Source organism: Hemicordylus capensis, chromosome 6 (genome assembly GCF_027244095.1).
Source record: "Hemicordylus capensis ecotype Gifberg chromosome 6, rHemCap1.1.pri, whole genome shotgun sequence".
Taxonomy (NCBI): domain Eukaryota; kingdom Metazoa; phylum Chordata; class Lepidosauria; order Squamata; family Cordylidae; genus Hemicordylus; species Hemicordylus capensis.
Window position 1 is genome coordinate 8,869,373 of NC_069662.1, and position 16,796 is coordinate 8,886,168.

General features: G+C 52.6%; 1 protein-coding gene across 1 annotated transcript; it reads left to right on the forward strand.

Annotated features, from left to right (window-relative positions):
• Positions 1-588: 588 nt before the first annotated feature.
• METTL3 (methyltransferase 3, N6-adenosine-methyltransferase complex catalytic subunit) lies at positions 589-16,360 on the forward strand. Its single transcript, XM_053263061.1, has 11 exons — positions 589-754; positions 2,264-2,466; positions 4,910-5,302; positions 6,129-6,304; positions 8,002-8,218; positions 9,581-9,768; positions 10,502-10,540; positions 10,636-10,744; positions 12,180-12,245; positions 12,600-12,712; positions 16,143-16,360. Exons 1-11 carry the CDS (start codon positions 661-663, stop codon positions 16,252-16,254), a joined length of 1,710 nt encoding a protein of 569 aa, XP_053119036.1. The 5' UTR covers positions 589-660; the 3' UTR covers positions 16,255-16,360.
• The last annotated feature ends 436 nt before the right edge of the window (positions 16,361-16,796 follow it).

The following is a 16,796-nucleotide window of genomic DNA, read 5'->3' on the forward strand; positions in this document are numbered from 1 at the left end:
CCCAACCCCTGCCCCCCGATTACCTGATGTACCTTGAAATCCCCCACCCCCGAGTTACAGTACTACCTGCATATACTTCATAACCTTGTGGGTTTCCAAATCCTTGTGTGTAAATCTTTGTAGATATATCATGTACAAACAACCACCTTGTATATCATTGTGCTTTGGCAACGTACCGTATGCTTTGGTAGTTTGTTGGTTCAATAAAAAATCTTGTCCTACCTGGAGGTGCCCGGAACTGTGAATGACCTCCTGCTACATCACTGCAGCAATAAAAATGTGGATCATTATAGAGGGTCCTATGGACAGCTGCCTTTGTTAGCACCCTAACGAGAGATGGCCGTGGTTTCAAATACAAAAAGCATGACACCCGCACTTTAGCTGTAGCACGACTAGTCTGGTGTTTTCCTACGTTTACAGCGTGGGGGAGAGAGAGAATGAAATGAAACCCATTTCCGAAATGGCTGCCTGAGCTTCAATCGCCATAAACAAGTATGGTTACTTTTTCCTGCGGGAAAGCGCCCTTGAAGGCTTCCCTGTATGGGCAAAAAGCGGAAGTGAGCTCCACTTATCTTCGTCCCACAAGAAACACTTCCGGTTTCCTGCCTGTCCGTCCCCCTCCTTTCCTCCTTATTGTAGCCGCCCGGCTAAACCGGGGTTATGTCGGACACATGGACCTCGATCCAGGCCCACAAGAAGCAGCTGGACTCGTTGCGGGAGCGGTTGCAAAGGAGGCGCAAACAGGAACCCTTGGGTGAGGAGGGGGAAGGGAGGAGGACTGATGGGGATCAGAAGTTATGGGGGAATCATGTGGCTGCAGTGGGGGTCAGAAAACATCAGGGAGGGCAAGAGGCTCTGGAAGATATAAAGATCCCTACACTAAGTGGGTCTGCCTAGCCCAGCATCCTGTCTCCAAGAGAGGACAGCCAGGAAGTGTGGAAGCAGGAGGCAACAATCCTTCCTTATTGCATGTCTCTCTAGTAACAGGCATTCAAGATACAGTGCCTCTGAACATGGAGGCTCCTTTTAAGTAGGATGAGCAACAACCGTTGCTGGATCAGAACAAAGGTCCATCCAGCCCAGCATTTTCTTTCCTACAGAGGACAGCCAGGAGGCTTCCAAGAAAGGACCTCTGAACCTGCCAGTTCCACTCAGGCAGTTCACTCCCAATAGCTGTTGACAAAGACCTCTCCAGTCTGCTTCACAGATTTTTCAAATCCTCCTAAATTTTAAAGCTGTTTAAGGCAGCAGTCGGCAGCGCATCTTATAAAGCTGCCTTCTGCAGAACCCAATCCTTGTTTGCCCCCTTCCCCAGTATTGCAGCTCGTGGCCCTCCAAGACTCCAGGAGTAGGTCTTTCCCAGCTCTTCTGCCCAGGATCCTTTTTAAGAATCCTGGGGATGGAGCCTGAAACCTTCTGCTTGCAAACCATGTTTTCTACCTTTGAGCTGTATGGTTACTTTCTTACACCTGCACCTTGTGGTGGTGAATTCTACAAGTTAATTATGCAGTGCATGAGGAAGGACTTCCTTTTGTCTGTTCCGAGTCTCCTGCCAGCCAGTTTCATTGGGTTGAGCTGTGATCTGCAAGCCAAGATGGTCACTTCAAATTAGGAACAACTGTCAGCATCCTGACACGGACCATTATCCACAGTAGCTCAATGGAACCTCCATATACAGTGGAGAAGTAGACTGCTAAATAGCAGGAGTTGAGGCAATCAACAGAGAAGGCTATTGCCTTTGTGCCCCTCTTGTGGGTATCCTGGAAGCATCTGACTGGCTGCTCTTGGAAACTGGATTTGGGACTTCTGGTCCAATCCAGGCTGGCTATCAGATTGTCAAAGGGTGGGTTGGAGTGTACATAGGAACACAGGAAACTGCCTAATTCTAAATCAGACTGTTGGCTCACCTAGCAGCAGCCAGAGTTTCAGGCAGGAGTCTTTCCCAGCCTGGAAAGATGGAGATGCCAGAAACTGAACCTGGGACCTTCTGAATGCAAAGCAGATGCTCTTTTACTGAGCTCTGGCCCCATCCCCTAAGGGGAATATCTTAAAGCACTCACGTGTAGTCACCCATTCAAATGCAAACCAGGGCAGACCCTGCTTAGCAAAGGGGAAATTCATGCTTGCCACCACAAGACCTGTTTTCCTCCCCAAGTCCCCAGAGGCAAAGCTGGTGGGATGGGGGGAGGCGTGAAAAATAACACACAGTTCTTTGAGTGTTTTCTTTCATTTTGCTGTTTTCTTTCCTCCCTCCTTATCCCAGACCTCCGGAACCCAGAGCTGGTGCTCACCCCTCCTTTCCGAAGTGACAGCCCGGTGCCTTCGTCTGTCACACCCAGCACAGCGACAGAGCCCGGGGACCTGGTGACTGACCCCGAACTCGAGAAGAAGCTCCTGCATCACCTCTCGGACCTGGCGCTGGCACTGCCCACGGATGCCCTGTCCATCTGCCATGCCATTTCCACGGTGAGTGTGATGGAGGCATGGTCTTCCTTTGGTCACATGTACTGATCCCCAGGGATGTGGGAATCGGGATGGAATCTCTGTGCAGAGGACGTTGAATCTCGGGCATCTTCGTTTCTGAGCAAGGGCAGATTGTGGTAATGGGCAAAGAATCCAGCACCGTGAACATCTTGGCTTCCATTTGAAGACCAAAAAGCAAGTTGCTGGTCCTTGAGATGGGCGAGCTTGAAATGAAGTATTTGTTTTTTGAAATTATTTTGCAAATGATTTGAAATCATTTTTCCACCCGGCAACACCAGGTGAAACCTTGGAAGCCAAAGCAGTGGGGAATCCTCTAGCCAAGAGGAATTCATTGTGAACCGCCCAGAGACGCAGATTTTGGGCGATATAGAAATGCTTTAAATAAAATGGTTTTTTTAAATAAATACAATAAAATAAAGAGGATAGGGCAGGGTCATACAGCTTTGGCCCTCCTGCAGATGTTGGACTACAACTCCCATCATCCCTGACTATTTCCTACTGTGGCTAGGGATGATGGGAGTCGTAATCCAAAAACAGCTGGAGGGCCAGAATTGTACAACCCTGGGTTAGGACTTCAGTGCTTTGCCTTCTCTGTGGTTTGCAAATGCAGAATGAATGATGCAAAACAAGCAGATGTGTGCAAATATGGTCAGCTTTTCCTGGTGCAGAAGTTGGACTTCCTTGACTCGGAACAATACAGAGTCCTTCTTCCCCTTCATTCTGCTCTAGTTCAGGGGCTCTGAGCCCGTGGTCCTCCCGATGTTGCTGAACTACAACTCCCATCATTCCTAGCCACAATATGTTCCATGCAACCACTCATTTTTTCGGAAGCAACCCCCCTGCTTTCAATTGGATTTGCCTCAAGAACTGTAGCGTCCTCTGGCCTGCAGAAGTCTCCTCACAGTTAAACCCATGTAGTTCACATGTCCGTGCTTCTAAATGCTCACCAAACCTTTCTGCCAATCCGGACACCTGAAATCGGTGCCCTGTGTGTTTTAGGCTGGCGGTCTTCTTAGTCCTATTCAGACATCATGTTGGACAAGTGTACCGATGCCTGTACGTTTGTACATGTTTTTGGGTGGATGTCTGGGTCTGTGCTGATTTTAAAAGCGAATCTTGGTACAGGCTCCTCAATTTCAGGGTAAAGATAGGAAATGTACAGCTGCCCTTGTGCTCACTATAATGTGTGAATAACTGTGCCTGTGTACAGATCTGTACCTATGTATGAGGGTTCAACATAACGTCTGCACAGGGACTACAACTCCCATCACTCCTGCCACAATTTATTGCGGTGCGGCATGATGGGCGTGTGTTTATATACTGCCCCACAAAAAATCTCTGGGTGGTTTATAAATTAAAACACAACAATTAAAACCTTAAATCACATAAAGCAAATCAAAATGACCATCCATGAAACTCTTAAAACATTATAAACCCAAAGCCGGATAAAATCGGTGCATTTTCAAGAGTTGCGTAAAACCAGCCCGAGATGGAGAGGTTCTGGTTTCATTTGGGAGTGCGTTCCAGTCTCCAGAGCCCAGGGACAACCCTAGGGAAGGCCCGTGCTGGTGGCAACTGTGACCAGACCTCCCCTGGTGATCTTAATTTATTGTGGGGGATGATGGGATTTGTAGTCCAACAGCTACAGAGCTTCAGGTGGGCCACCTGGCTTTGATGTTACTTGCCATCATTGTGGTGTCTGTCACTTTTGGTCCACCTTGGAGGACCAAAAACCACCCGACCCCCAAATTTTTACTCTCCCTCTCCTCTTCTGGATTGGACTATGCAGTGAATGTGGCTTGCCCCTTCTCTCTGCTTACTTTTTTTGCTAATGATGCCACAGAGATATATATCAACCAATCTTTATTGATATGGTCACAGATCGGCAAATAATTCCATACAGGTCAAAAAGGGAAAGCAATTAAACAGTGAATTAACAGTAGCACAGTTAATGCTACTGGAGCCAGCGTGGTGTAGTGGTTAGAGTGCTGGACTAGGACCCGGGAGACCCGAGTTCAAATCCCCACTCAGCCATGAGACTTGCTGGGTGACTCTGGGCCAGTCACTTCTCTCTCTCAGCCTAACCTACTTCACAGGGTTGTTGTGAAAGAGAAACTCAAGTATGTAGTACACCGCTCTGGGCTCCTTGGAGGAAGAGCCGGATATAAAATGTAAAAATAATAATAATAATAATAATTAATGCTGTATCCGATAATGTCCACCTATCCAGAGTAAATTCGAGCCCCTTTCCAGGGGCACAGCCAGGGGAGAGGGGGCCTATGTTTGCCCCTCTCCCCGGTGGCCCTTCAAATAATGAAGAAAATAAGGAGGGGTGAAGAAGGAGCCCCTAGATGAGGAAATATAATGTTTATATTCATTCATTCATTCCCGCCCCTCTCTGATTGGCCTGTTTGCTGCCCTGCAGCCCGAAGCCCCTGCCACCCAGCGGAGCGTGGAGAGCCTGCTGCAGAAATTTGCCGCCCAAGAGCTGATCGAGGTGAAACGGGGCCTCCTCCAAGACGACGACCAGCCCATGCTGGTCACTTACGCCGACCACTCCAAGCTCTCGGCCATGATGGGCGCCGTGGCCGAGAAGAAGGGCCCGGTGGAAGGGGTCGGGGCCGGGGGCGCCAAGCGGCGGGCGGAGCAGGACCCCGGGGTGCCCGCCTCCACGCCTGGGGCGGCGCCCTCTGCCTCGGCCTCGTTGGAGCCTCTCAAGGAGCCCCCCAAGAAGTCCCGGAAGCAGGCGTCGGATCTGGACCTGGAGATCGAGAGCCTGCTGAGCCAGCAGTCCACGAAGGAGCAGCAGAGCAAGAAGGTGGGGGCTTCCGGGGGCGTCCCCAAATCCCCTGGGGGTCGGTATGTGTGAGGTTGACGGGGTGCTCTTCATTCGAAGCCCCGGGGCCAGTGGTGGCCCCCGTCAACCTGATGTGCGGCTCCCTGGTTAATTCTTGTTTGGGGCCTGGGCGAAACTTTGGCCAAAGCGGAATACTCTGCATAGTCCCTCTTGGCACTATGCTGCAGGCACTCTTCCCCTTGTGCGGTGCTGTGCTTTACCCACTGCCAGCGGACTCCTTTAAGGGAGGTGGGACCCTCTTGAGCCCCTGTACCAATCGGGCAGGGGCAGGGAGACCGAAGGGGTCCCACCAAACTCCCTGTGGAACTAAGTGGAGAGGAATGTTTGTAGACGCAGAGAGCAGTTAACAGACAACCGGATGGGCAGAGCTAATGGGACTGAGTGGTTTTGGGGGAAGGAGGGCTTGAACAAAAAAAGAAGGAAATATCTCAGCTTGAAGAATACTTCCACAAGAGAGTCACAACCTCTTCTGTTTCTGAGGGGAAAGGTGCCTAAAACTTACACCATGCTCATGTAGAATGTGTGCGCTAGGGATATCCTGCGAAATTTTGTTGTGGATCTGTACTTTGTTGGTTTTGGGGTTTTTTTTTGTTTGCTAGCTGTCTTGTGAGAACTTTGTCCTGGAAGATGGGGGCACAAAGCTTTTAAATAATAAATGGATACTGATGGGGATGGGGAACCCATGAGGGGCTCTAACCCCATGAGGGCTAGAAACTTGAATTGTAATTTTTTGAAAAAGTAAACACAAGCTTTCTTTGTTTTCCACCAATCTGGGCTCGTCCCCCAGGTGAGCCAGGAGATCTTGGAGCTGCTGAACACGACGACAGCCAAGGAGCAGTCCATCGTGGAGAAGTTCCGCTCGCGGGGCCGGGCTCAGGTGCAGGAGTTCTGTGACTACGGGACCAAGGAAGAGTGCATGAAAGCCAACGACGCCGACCGGCCTTGTCGCAAGCTGCACTTCCGGTGAGCTCCGGGAAGAAGGGTTCTGGGGCACCTTCTCTAGTTAGGAACTTAGGAAGCTGCCTCATGCGGAGTCAGACCATTAGTCCTTCTATCTCAGGATCGTCTACTCTGACCGGCAGCAGCTCTCCAAGGTTTCAGGCAGACGTCTTGCCCAGACCTTCCCGGAGATGCTGCCAGCAGGTGAGCCTGGGACTAGGGATGTGCACAGAACCGGGTGTGGGGGTGGGAGATGCTGCTTTAAGGGCGGAGGGCGGTGCACCTGTCCCTCCGGCCGCTTTCTCCCCGCCAGTGCTCCATTTTTGGCAAAGACAGGCGCGCATGTGCCGGTGCTTGCAGGCGCGTCAGAGATTTCTGGTTAGTTCTGTTAAATGGGGGCAACGGGACGACAGGGAGGTACACTGCCACCCCATGGACTTTGCCAAAAATGGAGCGCTGGCAGGTGGAAAGGTGGAAATGGTTGTGTTTTAAATCGCTTGCTTTTGTTTTTAATTAATGTTTGAATGTTTTATCTTGTAAACTGCCCAGAGGTGTAAGATGTGGGTGGTATAAAAATATGTTAAATAAAATTAATTAATTAATTAATTAAAGCAGTGGGAGGGGTATGTGCACCCTCCCCTGCCCTTAAAGCAGCACACACGCACACCCGACCTTCGAACCGGTGGAACCACCCACCATTCAAACCATAAAGGGCCTCCGAAACATGCACATCCCAACCTGGGGCTTTGTGTCTGCAGAGCAGAAGCGCTTCCACTGATCTGCCAAATGCCTTGCCGTAGACAGTGCTCAGATCCAAATGCAAGCTTCTAGGAAGGGGGAGCAAGAACCGGGAGCTGCGGCACTGATGCTGTTCCCTGATGAGTGGCAGGGCCTTGCTGTACAGTCACAAAGCTCCTAGGGAGCCTTGGGTGTGCTTTGTCCTTGACAGACTGTTCCCACAAGCCCTACTCCAGCCAGCCCCAGGGGTGCATTCCCCCGCCCAATGGAATGGGTGAGAGCCGCCGGGCGGACGTTGTGGGCTCCATTTCTGGTGCTTGCAGTGGAGGATAGTGGTTAGAGCAGGAGAAGCTGGGCAGCGGGGAGTCCATTCCTTGCTGTGGGCAGGGCATTAAGTGCTGGAGGAGTCGAAGTCGGAGGACTTTTTGTCTTGACTTCTGGGAACAGAGGAAGCTGCCTTCTACCGAGTCAGACCCTTGGTCCATCTAGCTCAGTATTGTCTACACAGACTGGCAGCAGCTTCTCCAAGGTTGCATTTCCAAAAAAATGGAGCGCCGGCAGGGGGAAGGTGGCGGGAGGGGTATGTGCAAACCCCCTGCCCTTAAAGAACCACCCCCTGCCAGCGCCAGACCGGGCCACGTTAGAATCAGTTTGGAGGCCTCTATAATGGCCTCCGGGCCGGTTTGTGCACCTCCCTAATCTGGAGGTGGCAGGGAGGGAGCTTGGGACCTTCTGCATCCCGGCGTGCAGATGCTCTTCCACTGAGCTGTGGCCCCATCCCTTAAGGGGAATATCTTGCAGAGCTCACACCTGCGGCCTCCCCTTCAAATGCAAACCAGGGTGGACCCTGCTTAGCAAAGGGGGCCCTCCATGCTTACTACCTCAAGACCAGAGGCTGCTGGGCGGTCCGACGTACTTGGATGCTGCTTTGGACTTGGCTAGTGGACTTAGAGGCTGCCTCCGTCTTCCTCTCCCTCCGCCAGCCGCATCATCAACAAGCACACGGACGAGTCGCTGGGCGACTGCTCCTTCCTCAACACCTGTTTCCACATGGACACCTGCAAGTACGTCCACTACGAGATCGACGCCTGCACCGACTTGGACGCCCCCAGCGGGCGGGAGCTCATCCCGGGCCAGGAGTTGGCGCTGCCCCAGGCAGTGGGGAGGGACTCCAGCGTGGACCGCCTCTTCCCCCCACAGGTACCTGGAACATAGGAACATAGGAAACTGCCCTATACGGAGTCAGACCTTTGGTCTATCTAGCTCAGTATTGTCTTCACAGACTGGCAGCAGCTTCTCCAAGGTTGCAGGCAGGAATCTCTCTGAGCCCTGTCTTGGAGATGCTGCCACGGAGGGAACTTGGAAGCTTCCCAGAGCGGCTTCATCCCAAGGGGAATCTCTTCCAGTGCTCACACTTCTAGTCTCCCATTCAGATGCAACCAGGGCAGACCCTGCTTAGCTATGGGGACAAGTCATGCTTGCGACCACAAGACCAGCTCTCCTCTCTTGGGGCCACCAGGGGCTGATGCTGGACATAGGAAGCTGCCATTTACTGTCAGACCAATTGGTCCATCGAGCTCAGTATTGTCTTCACAAACTGGCAGCGGCTTCTGCAAGGTTGCAGGCAGGAATCTCTCTCAGCCCTGGGCGGGAACTTGGAACCTTCTGCTCTTCCCAGAGCGGCTTCATCCCCTGAGGGGAATATCTTCCATTGCTCACACATCAAGTCTCCCATTCATAGGCAACCAGGGCAGACCCTGCTTAGCCAAGGGGACAAGTCATGCTTGCTAGCAAGAGACCAGATCTTGAGTGGGAGGGAGCCCACAGTGATTGTATGCAGTGGCATCTGGCTGGGGCATGTTTGGAGTAAGAGCTGCTTTTGCCTGATTCCCTTCTGAACAAATGATCTATGCAAATGAGGCTGATTTGCATATACGTGAGTATCTTGCCTATTTGCTTTGGTTCTGAGAGCAGGTGGAAACTTAAAGTGCTGCATAAAAGCACAGGAAACTCATTTTCCGACCACTGGGAATCCTGGAAAGAAAACCAACCACACCCCATCCTGGCTTCTCTGTACCCTGCACATCAAGTTTATGCCTTGGCCACAGGGACTAGAAACCTGCCTTAATGAATAAATGAAAGCTCCAATCTCAGAAAGCTGGGTTCTGCAGCCAGTACCACAATATTTTATTTTCAGCATCGCTTATTCTGGCAGATCAAGTGGGACTAAAAAAAACAAATCAAAATTTTAAGCAGATATATGGGGGCAGGGGAGGAGGCTACCATCGACACTTCATATAGTAAAGCTCTAGAAAATTCCAACTTGTGGCTCTGTGCAGGTGCAAATCCCAGACGTGTGATGCACAGAGACCACGACGAAGAAATAAAAATTCAAGCAAATATATGTCAATGAGACGTTGTTTATATGTAAAAGAGATATTACAATACATGTAAATGTTATGCTGTTTCTTTGAGAGTTGTTAATTGAGGGGTTTCTTTGTTGCCTAATTTCCAGTCAATGAAATAACCTAAAATTACGCAGTCTTTTCTCCCTGGTGGCAGTGGATTTGCTGTGACATTCGCTACCTGGACGTCAGCATCCTGGGCAAGTTTGCCGTGGTGATGGCCGACCCGCCCTGGGACATCCACATGGAGCTGCCCTACGGGACGCTCACAGACGACGAGATGAGGCGCCTCAATATCCCCGTGCTGCAGGACGAGGGGTTCCTCTTTCTGTGGGTCACTGGCAGGTATGGGCAATAACTAGACCAACCTGGGAGAGAGGCCTGGGGCAGGAGGCTGGTATGGGAAATATAAATATGGACATAGGAAGCTGCCATATACTGAGTCAGACCATTGGTCCATCTAGCTCAGTATTGTCTTCACAGACTGGCAGCGGCTTCTCCATGGTTGCAGGCAGGACTCTCTCTCAGTCCTATCTTGGAGAAGCCAGGAAGGGAACTTGAAACCTTCTGCTCTTCCCAGAGCGCCTCCATCCCCTGAGGGGAATATCTCGCAGTGCTCACACATCAAGTCTCCCATTCATGTGCAACCAGGGTGGACCTTGCTTAGCTAAGGGGCAATTCATGCTCCCTGCCCCAAGACCAGCCTCCATACCAATGTGCTCCAGTCACAGGGATGTGTTAATTCATATAGGTTTGTGCTGCCCTTTTCCCACGAAGTTCAAGGTAGCATACATGGTTCCGCTTCCCCTATTTTATCCCCACGACAACCCTGTGAGGTAGGTCAGGAGGAGGGAGGGAATGTCTGGCTCCAGGTTGCCCAGCGAGCCTCATGGCCAAGCGAAACCAGGACTCCCTTGGTGTTCGCCTGGCATTAGAACCATGACACCAGCCTAGAGAGGGAGAACCCACACACCCACTCTCCCTCCCCTTTCCCCTACAGCAAGTGTTTCTGAGGACAGCAGCCCTATTGGGGAGGGAACGACTCACATCTTTCTGTTTCTCTCCATCCTTCCCCCAGGGCCATGGAGCTGGGCCGTGAATGTCTCAATCTCTGGGGGTGAGTGGAATCACATACGTGTGTGTGTGTCCATCTGCTTTGTCGGCATCTCTCTTCTTGATGCTCATTCTGACTCCCTGCTTCCCCCCGCCCAGGTATGAGCGAGTGGACGAGATCATTTGGGTGAAAACGAACCAACTCCAGCGCATCATCCGGACGGGGCGGACAGGTCACTGGCTGAACCACGGCAAGGAACACTGCTTGGTAATTTGGGGGCGGTTGGGCGAGAAATCCCAAGAGCAGGGGGGCAGCTCTGCCCCCTGACAGGCAAAGGCTATGTGCATCTGGATCAGGGCTTCCTATCCTCTGGGACTGCAGATGTTGCTGAAACTACAACTCCCAGCATCCCTAGCGACACAATTGTGGCTGGAGAGGCTGGGAGTTGTAGTTCAGCAGCATCTGGTGCACCACAGGCAGGGAACCCCCGATCTCGAGCAAGGGTTCTCAGTGTTGGGTCTCCAGATGTTATTGGACTTCAACTCCCATAATCCCCTGCCCCAGTGGCCTTTGGTTGGGAATTATGGGAGTTGAAGTCCAATAACGTCTGGGGACCCGACGTTGAGAATCCCTGAAATTCTAGAGCACAGGCCCCATCAACATGGAGTCCATCGGGTACAGCAGCCTAGCATGGTGGGGATTTCTTGCTATCTTAAAAAATGAAATGGCCAGTTACTAGTCCTCATGAGGCATGCTCAGAAGTGTCCATGCATCTTCCATGGCTTCCCTGGTGGCGCAGTGGTAAAAAAGAGCCCCTGGTGGCGCAGTGGTAAAACTGCCGCCCTGTAACTAGAAGGTTGCAAGTTCGATCCTGACCAGGGACTCAAGGTTGACTCAGCCTTCCATCCTTCCGAGGTCGGTAAAATGAGTACCCAGAATGTTGGGGGCAATATGCTAAAATCATTGTAAACCGCTTAGAGAGCTTCCAGCTATAGAGCGGTATATAAATGTAAGTGCTATTGCTATTCCCCGGTCAGGCCCTTATTTGAGAAAGTGGAGAGAATGATTCTCTGGCCCATTGTGGTCATGTGTGACAGAGGTCCACGTCACCTTTGACGCGCCCTCCTTCTAGGCTCTTCTGTTGCCATTGGCAGCACCCAGCTCTGATGCGCCTGGTGGCTGCTGCTTTAATTCCCTAGGAAGCTGCCTTATACGGAGTCAGACCTTTGGCCCATCTAGCTCAATGTTGTCTACACAGACTGGCAGCAGCTTCTCCAAGGTTGCAGGCAGGGATCTCTCTCAGCCCTATCTTGGAGATGCTGCCAGGGAAAAAACTTGGAACCTTCTGCTCTTCCCAGAGCGGCTCCATCTCCTGAGGGGAAGATCTCACACATCAAGTCTCCCATTCCTATGCAACCAGGGCAGACCCTGCTTAGCTAAGGGGACAAGTCATGCTTGCGACCACAAGGCCAGCTCCGTGGCAAATGGGGAAAGGATCCCACCCCCACCCCCTGGTTCTCCCTCCCACCATGCTGCAGCCCAGATCAGCCCCTCCCCACTCCTGCCTCCTCCCAGCAAAGAGACACAAAGGCAAAGTAGGCATTTAGCAGCCAGCTGGGCCACAGCGTCGCAGTGGTTACAGGCGGTCAAAATCTCCCCTTTGGACTGATGCGCCTTTCTGTTTTCTTTTCTCTCCGGGCAGGTCGGGGTCAAAGGGAACCCCCAGGGCTTCAACCGGGGTCTCGACTGTGATGTCATTGTGGCCGAGGTGAGATTATTATTATTATTTTTTTTTTTACATTTATCTCCCGCTCTTCCTCCAAGGAGCCCAGAGCGGTGCACTACATACTTGAGTTTCTCTTTCACAACAACCCTGTGAAGTAGGTTAGGCTGAGAGAGAAGTGACTGGCCCAGAGTCACCCAGCAAGTCTCATGGCTGAAAGGGGATTTGAACTCGGGTCTCCCGGGTCCTAGTCCAGCACTCTAACCACTACACCACATTGGCTCTTTGGGGCCCTTTGCCTGTCCATCCAGCACCCCCTCTTGGGGCCGACAGTGGTGTTGCTTCTCCCAGCGTCCGCGTTCCCTGTCCATGAACGTGCACCTCTCCCTGCTCCTCCAGGTCCGCTCCACCAGCCACAAGCCCGACGAGATCTACGGCATGATCGAGCGACTCTCACCCGGGACGCGCAAGATCGAGCTCTTCGGCCGGCCCCACAACGTGCAGCCCAACTGGTGAGCGCCCGGAACCGCCTGACTTTTTTTCCATCCCCAAGAGCGGCTCTTGGGGTTCAGAGCATGAGTTGCTAAGCAGGGTCCACCTCGGTTTGCACTTGGATGGGAGACTCCCTGCGAGCGCGGCCAGAGGCTCCCCTTAGGGGGGTGGGGCCGTAGCTCAGTGATGGAGCATCTGCTTGGCATGCGGCAGGTCCCAGGTTCAATCCCTTGGCAGCATCTCCAGGGAGGGCTGGGAGAGACCCATGCCTGGAACCTTGGAGAGATGCTGCCAGTCAGTGTAGGTCATCCTGAGCTAGATAGACCACGGTCTGACTCAGTAGAAGGCAGCTTCCTATGTTCCTAGTGGGAAGCATGCAGTTCCCTTGAGAGAAGCTGCAAAACTGGTTTCTTCCTCCTCTTCTCAAGTTGGCCTCTTTAAAATACTTTTTCTCTTCTCCTCTCCGCCGACCCCACCCCACCCCAGTAGTTGACCAGCTGGGTCAGTGCCAGAGCAGCTGCTTAAAATAAACTTGCAGAAGCCAGTGGGCCACGTTTTCTCTCTCTTTCCTTCCCAATTCAGCATTTACATAGAAAACCAAGAGTTGGAAGGGAGCTTGGAGGCCATCTAGTCCAACCCTGCTGCTTAGTGCCGGCAACGGCTTCAGCATTTCTGACAGGTGGCTGCCCAACCTGTTTGAAATCTCCAGCAAAGGAGAACCCACCAGTGTGCAAGGCCCAGAGATGCAGGGTCAGCTATCGATTTCCTTCTGGGCAGGAAAACTTCCCAGGTTTCTTTCAGGCCCTGAATGACTCCTGTAAGAAGAATCCTGCTGGATCAGATCAAAGCTCAGTCCAGGATCATGCTTCCGGGGAAACCCCCAAGCAGGGCCTGAAGGCAGTCTGTCTCCCCTGCTCTCTGCACACCCCCGCCCTGTCACTCAGTAGCGTACTGTATATGAAACACGGAGAGTGGCATACGGCCATCGTGACCAACAGCTATTGACGCATCTCTTCTCCTCCATGAACTTGTCTAATCTCCCTTTCAAGCCACCCAAGCTGTTGACTGTCGCATCCTGTGGCAGTGAGTTCCACAAGCTCTCTTGTGTCTGTCATAAACCTGTTGCCAGTCAATTTCACCCCAGGTTTAATTACTAAGAGAAGAAACACTTCTACCGTAGGCATTATTGCTCATCCCTTTTCATGGATTTATCTAAAAAAAAAAGTGGAACACCCTCCTGTAAATGAATGTAGAAGAAGAGTTTCTGCAAGAGCCTCTTCCAGGGGTCGGCAACCTTGCCTCTCCAGCTCTTGAACTACAACGCCCACCATCCACAGGAGTTGTGGGGTGGGAGTTGTGGTCCCCCAGCAGCTGGTGAGGCAAGGTTGCCTCGCTGTGAAAGGGAAGGAGTGCCTTTCCCAGAATCCCCTGCAGCATTTTAGCACTCCGCTCAGGCTGTCCTCCCTCAGAATGGTGTTGCAGGCAGCTAGATCTCGGGCTTCTGCATTTATGCTGCTGTTAGGCTGGGCGTGGGAAGAGGCATAGCTCAGACGGCCCTCACTGTGTGGAGCAGGGAAAGGCTTTACAGCCACTCCCAAGCCAGGTAGAGCTGCAGCCGTACATAGGAAGCTGCCATATACTGAGTCAGACCATTGGTCTATCTAGCTCAGTATTGTCATGACAGAGTGGCAGCAGCTTCTTCAAGGTTGCAGGCGGGAGTCTCTCTCAGCCCTATCTTGGAGATGCTGCCAGGGAGGGAACTGGGAACCTTCTGCTCTTCCCAGAGCGGCTCCATCCCCTGAGGGGAATCTCTTGCAGTTCTAGTCTCCCATTCAGATGCAACCAGGGCAGACCCTGCTTAGCTAAGGGGACAAGTCATGCTGGCGACCACAAGACCAGCTCTCCTCTGCAGCCAGCCGTAGCTGGCTGCAGAGGCAGGGGAGGTTGGGCACGCCCGGCAAACGGCACCACAGTCAGCTCCCAAGGAGGGAGCTTGGGCGAGGCCCATCTTCATTCATTGCTGCGTCCCGGCGAAGGGGCTGTACTGAGCATGCCCCCGCCCCAGGGAGCCTGGAACCCTAGACCCGGCCCTGGCTGAAGCTCCGACATTGAGGGGGAGGGAGGAGAGAAGTCTCCCTGCTCCAGGCACGGCAGCGCCAAGAGGGAAGGCGAGTGGCTCCAGCTTTTCCTCTCCCGCCCTTCAAACAGCCAGAGTCGGCCGTGCACATCTTCATGCAGAAGGCCCCAGGTTCCCTCCCTGGCAGCATCTCTGCGTAGGGCTGGGAAAGACTCCGGCCAGGAACCTGGGAGAAGCCGCTGCCAGTCAGAGTCGGCCATGCTGCGCTAGATGGAGCAAGGGTCTGACTCGGTAGGCGGCAGCTGCCTGTGTTCCTCAGCCCCACCCACCTAAATTCAGTTCCTTTCCAGGCCTTCCTCAAGGAGCCTGTGGAAGCACGGTTTGTTTATTAATAAATAATAGTTTAGCTTCTTCTGAGCAAGGCTGCTAGGCCAGCAGCTGGAGAGCGCAGCTTTGCCTTCTGGCTGCCACCCACGCTGTATTCAGGGGTTCTCAACCTTGGTTCCCTGAATGTTGTTGGACTACAACTCCCATCAACCCCAGCCAGAATTATTTATTTTAAGATACTCCTGGATACTCCACCTGGATACTCCAGGTTGAGAACCCCCCTCTGTACCTAGGAAGTGGCCATTTGCTGAGTCAGACCCTTAGTCCAGCCATCCGCAAACGGCGGCCCTCCAGATGTTGCTGAACTACAATTCCCATCACCCCCAGCTACAATGTATTGTGGCTGGGATGATGGGAATTGTAGTTCAGCAAGATCTGGAGGGCCACAGTTTGGGGATGCCTGCCTTAGTCCCTCTAGCTCAGTAGTGTCTACCCCAGGACTGCTCAGCTCCGGCCCTCCAGCAGATGTCAGCCTGCAGCTCCCATGATCCCTACTGGCCACTGTAGCTGAGGATTATGGGAGTTGTAGTCCAAAAACAGCTTTGTCAGGGGCCTAAGTTGAGCAGGCCTGGTCTACACTGACTGGCAGTGGCTCTCCAAGGTTTCAGGCAGGAGTCTTTCCCAGCCCTACCAGGGATTGAACCAGGCAGGGACCTTCTGCATGCACAGCAGATACTCTGCCCAAGAGCTGCACCCCTCTTCGCAAAGCATGCTCTCTGCAAGGCTCAAACTGCGGCCCTTCAGATTACAAGACAACTGTCCTGAGGGCATACCTTATACAAGGGGTTCCCAACCAGTGGTTGCTGAACTACAGCTCCCAGCATGCCCAGCCACAATACATTGCAGCTAGGGATGATGGGAGCTGTAGTTTGGCAACATCTGGAGCACCACCCCTGCCTTATGCCTTCCTGCTGGGGAAAAGGACCCCGTTCTGGCCTTGACTATGGGCTTCTGGGACTAAGCACCGCCTCCCCTCTCCCTCTTAGGATCACCCTCGGCAACCAGCTGGATGGAATCCACCTGCTCGACCCAGACGTGGTGGTCCAGTTCAAGCAACGTTATCCCGACGGCATCATCTCCAAGCCCAAGAACATGTAACAGGAGGACACTCTACCAGTCACCCTTTGCTTTGTCCCGGCAGGAAGAGAAAGGAACAGCACATGTACTCTTTTAGGATTTTTTTTAAATAAAATGGATTTCCCCACCTTGGCGGAGTGTCAGGAAGCGGGGAGGTGGGAACCGGCCATGCATCCCCCCCCCGCCCCGTTTGTGCCTAAAGGAGAAAGATACATTCTCCTCCAGCAGCCCCTGCTCCCCAGGAGGTGATCAGTGGGGATTCCTGCCCTGGGCCTCATGTTCTTTTCCTCTGTTGCTCCTGGAGACCAGGAGTCCTGGGTGTGGGCCTCAGCCTAAAATGGAAGTGTGAGTGAGAGCTTAATGTTCTCCTCAGTCACCTACAAAGCCTCAAGGGGCTTTCCGAGGGTTTGACATTACGCTCTGACCGTCCCACTTGAGCCGCTTCTTCCTAAAGCCAAAGAAAGAAAGAAAAAGGCTTTATTTGGGGGAGAGGCGCAGGAGGTGGCAGAGAACCACAAGCCCGGTGATCCCTGGCAGAAAAGAATGCTCTGTGCATCATTTGC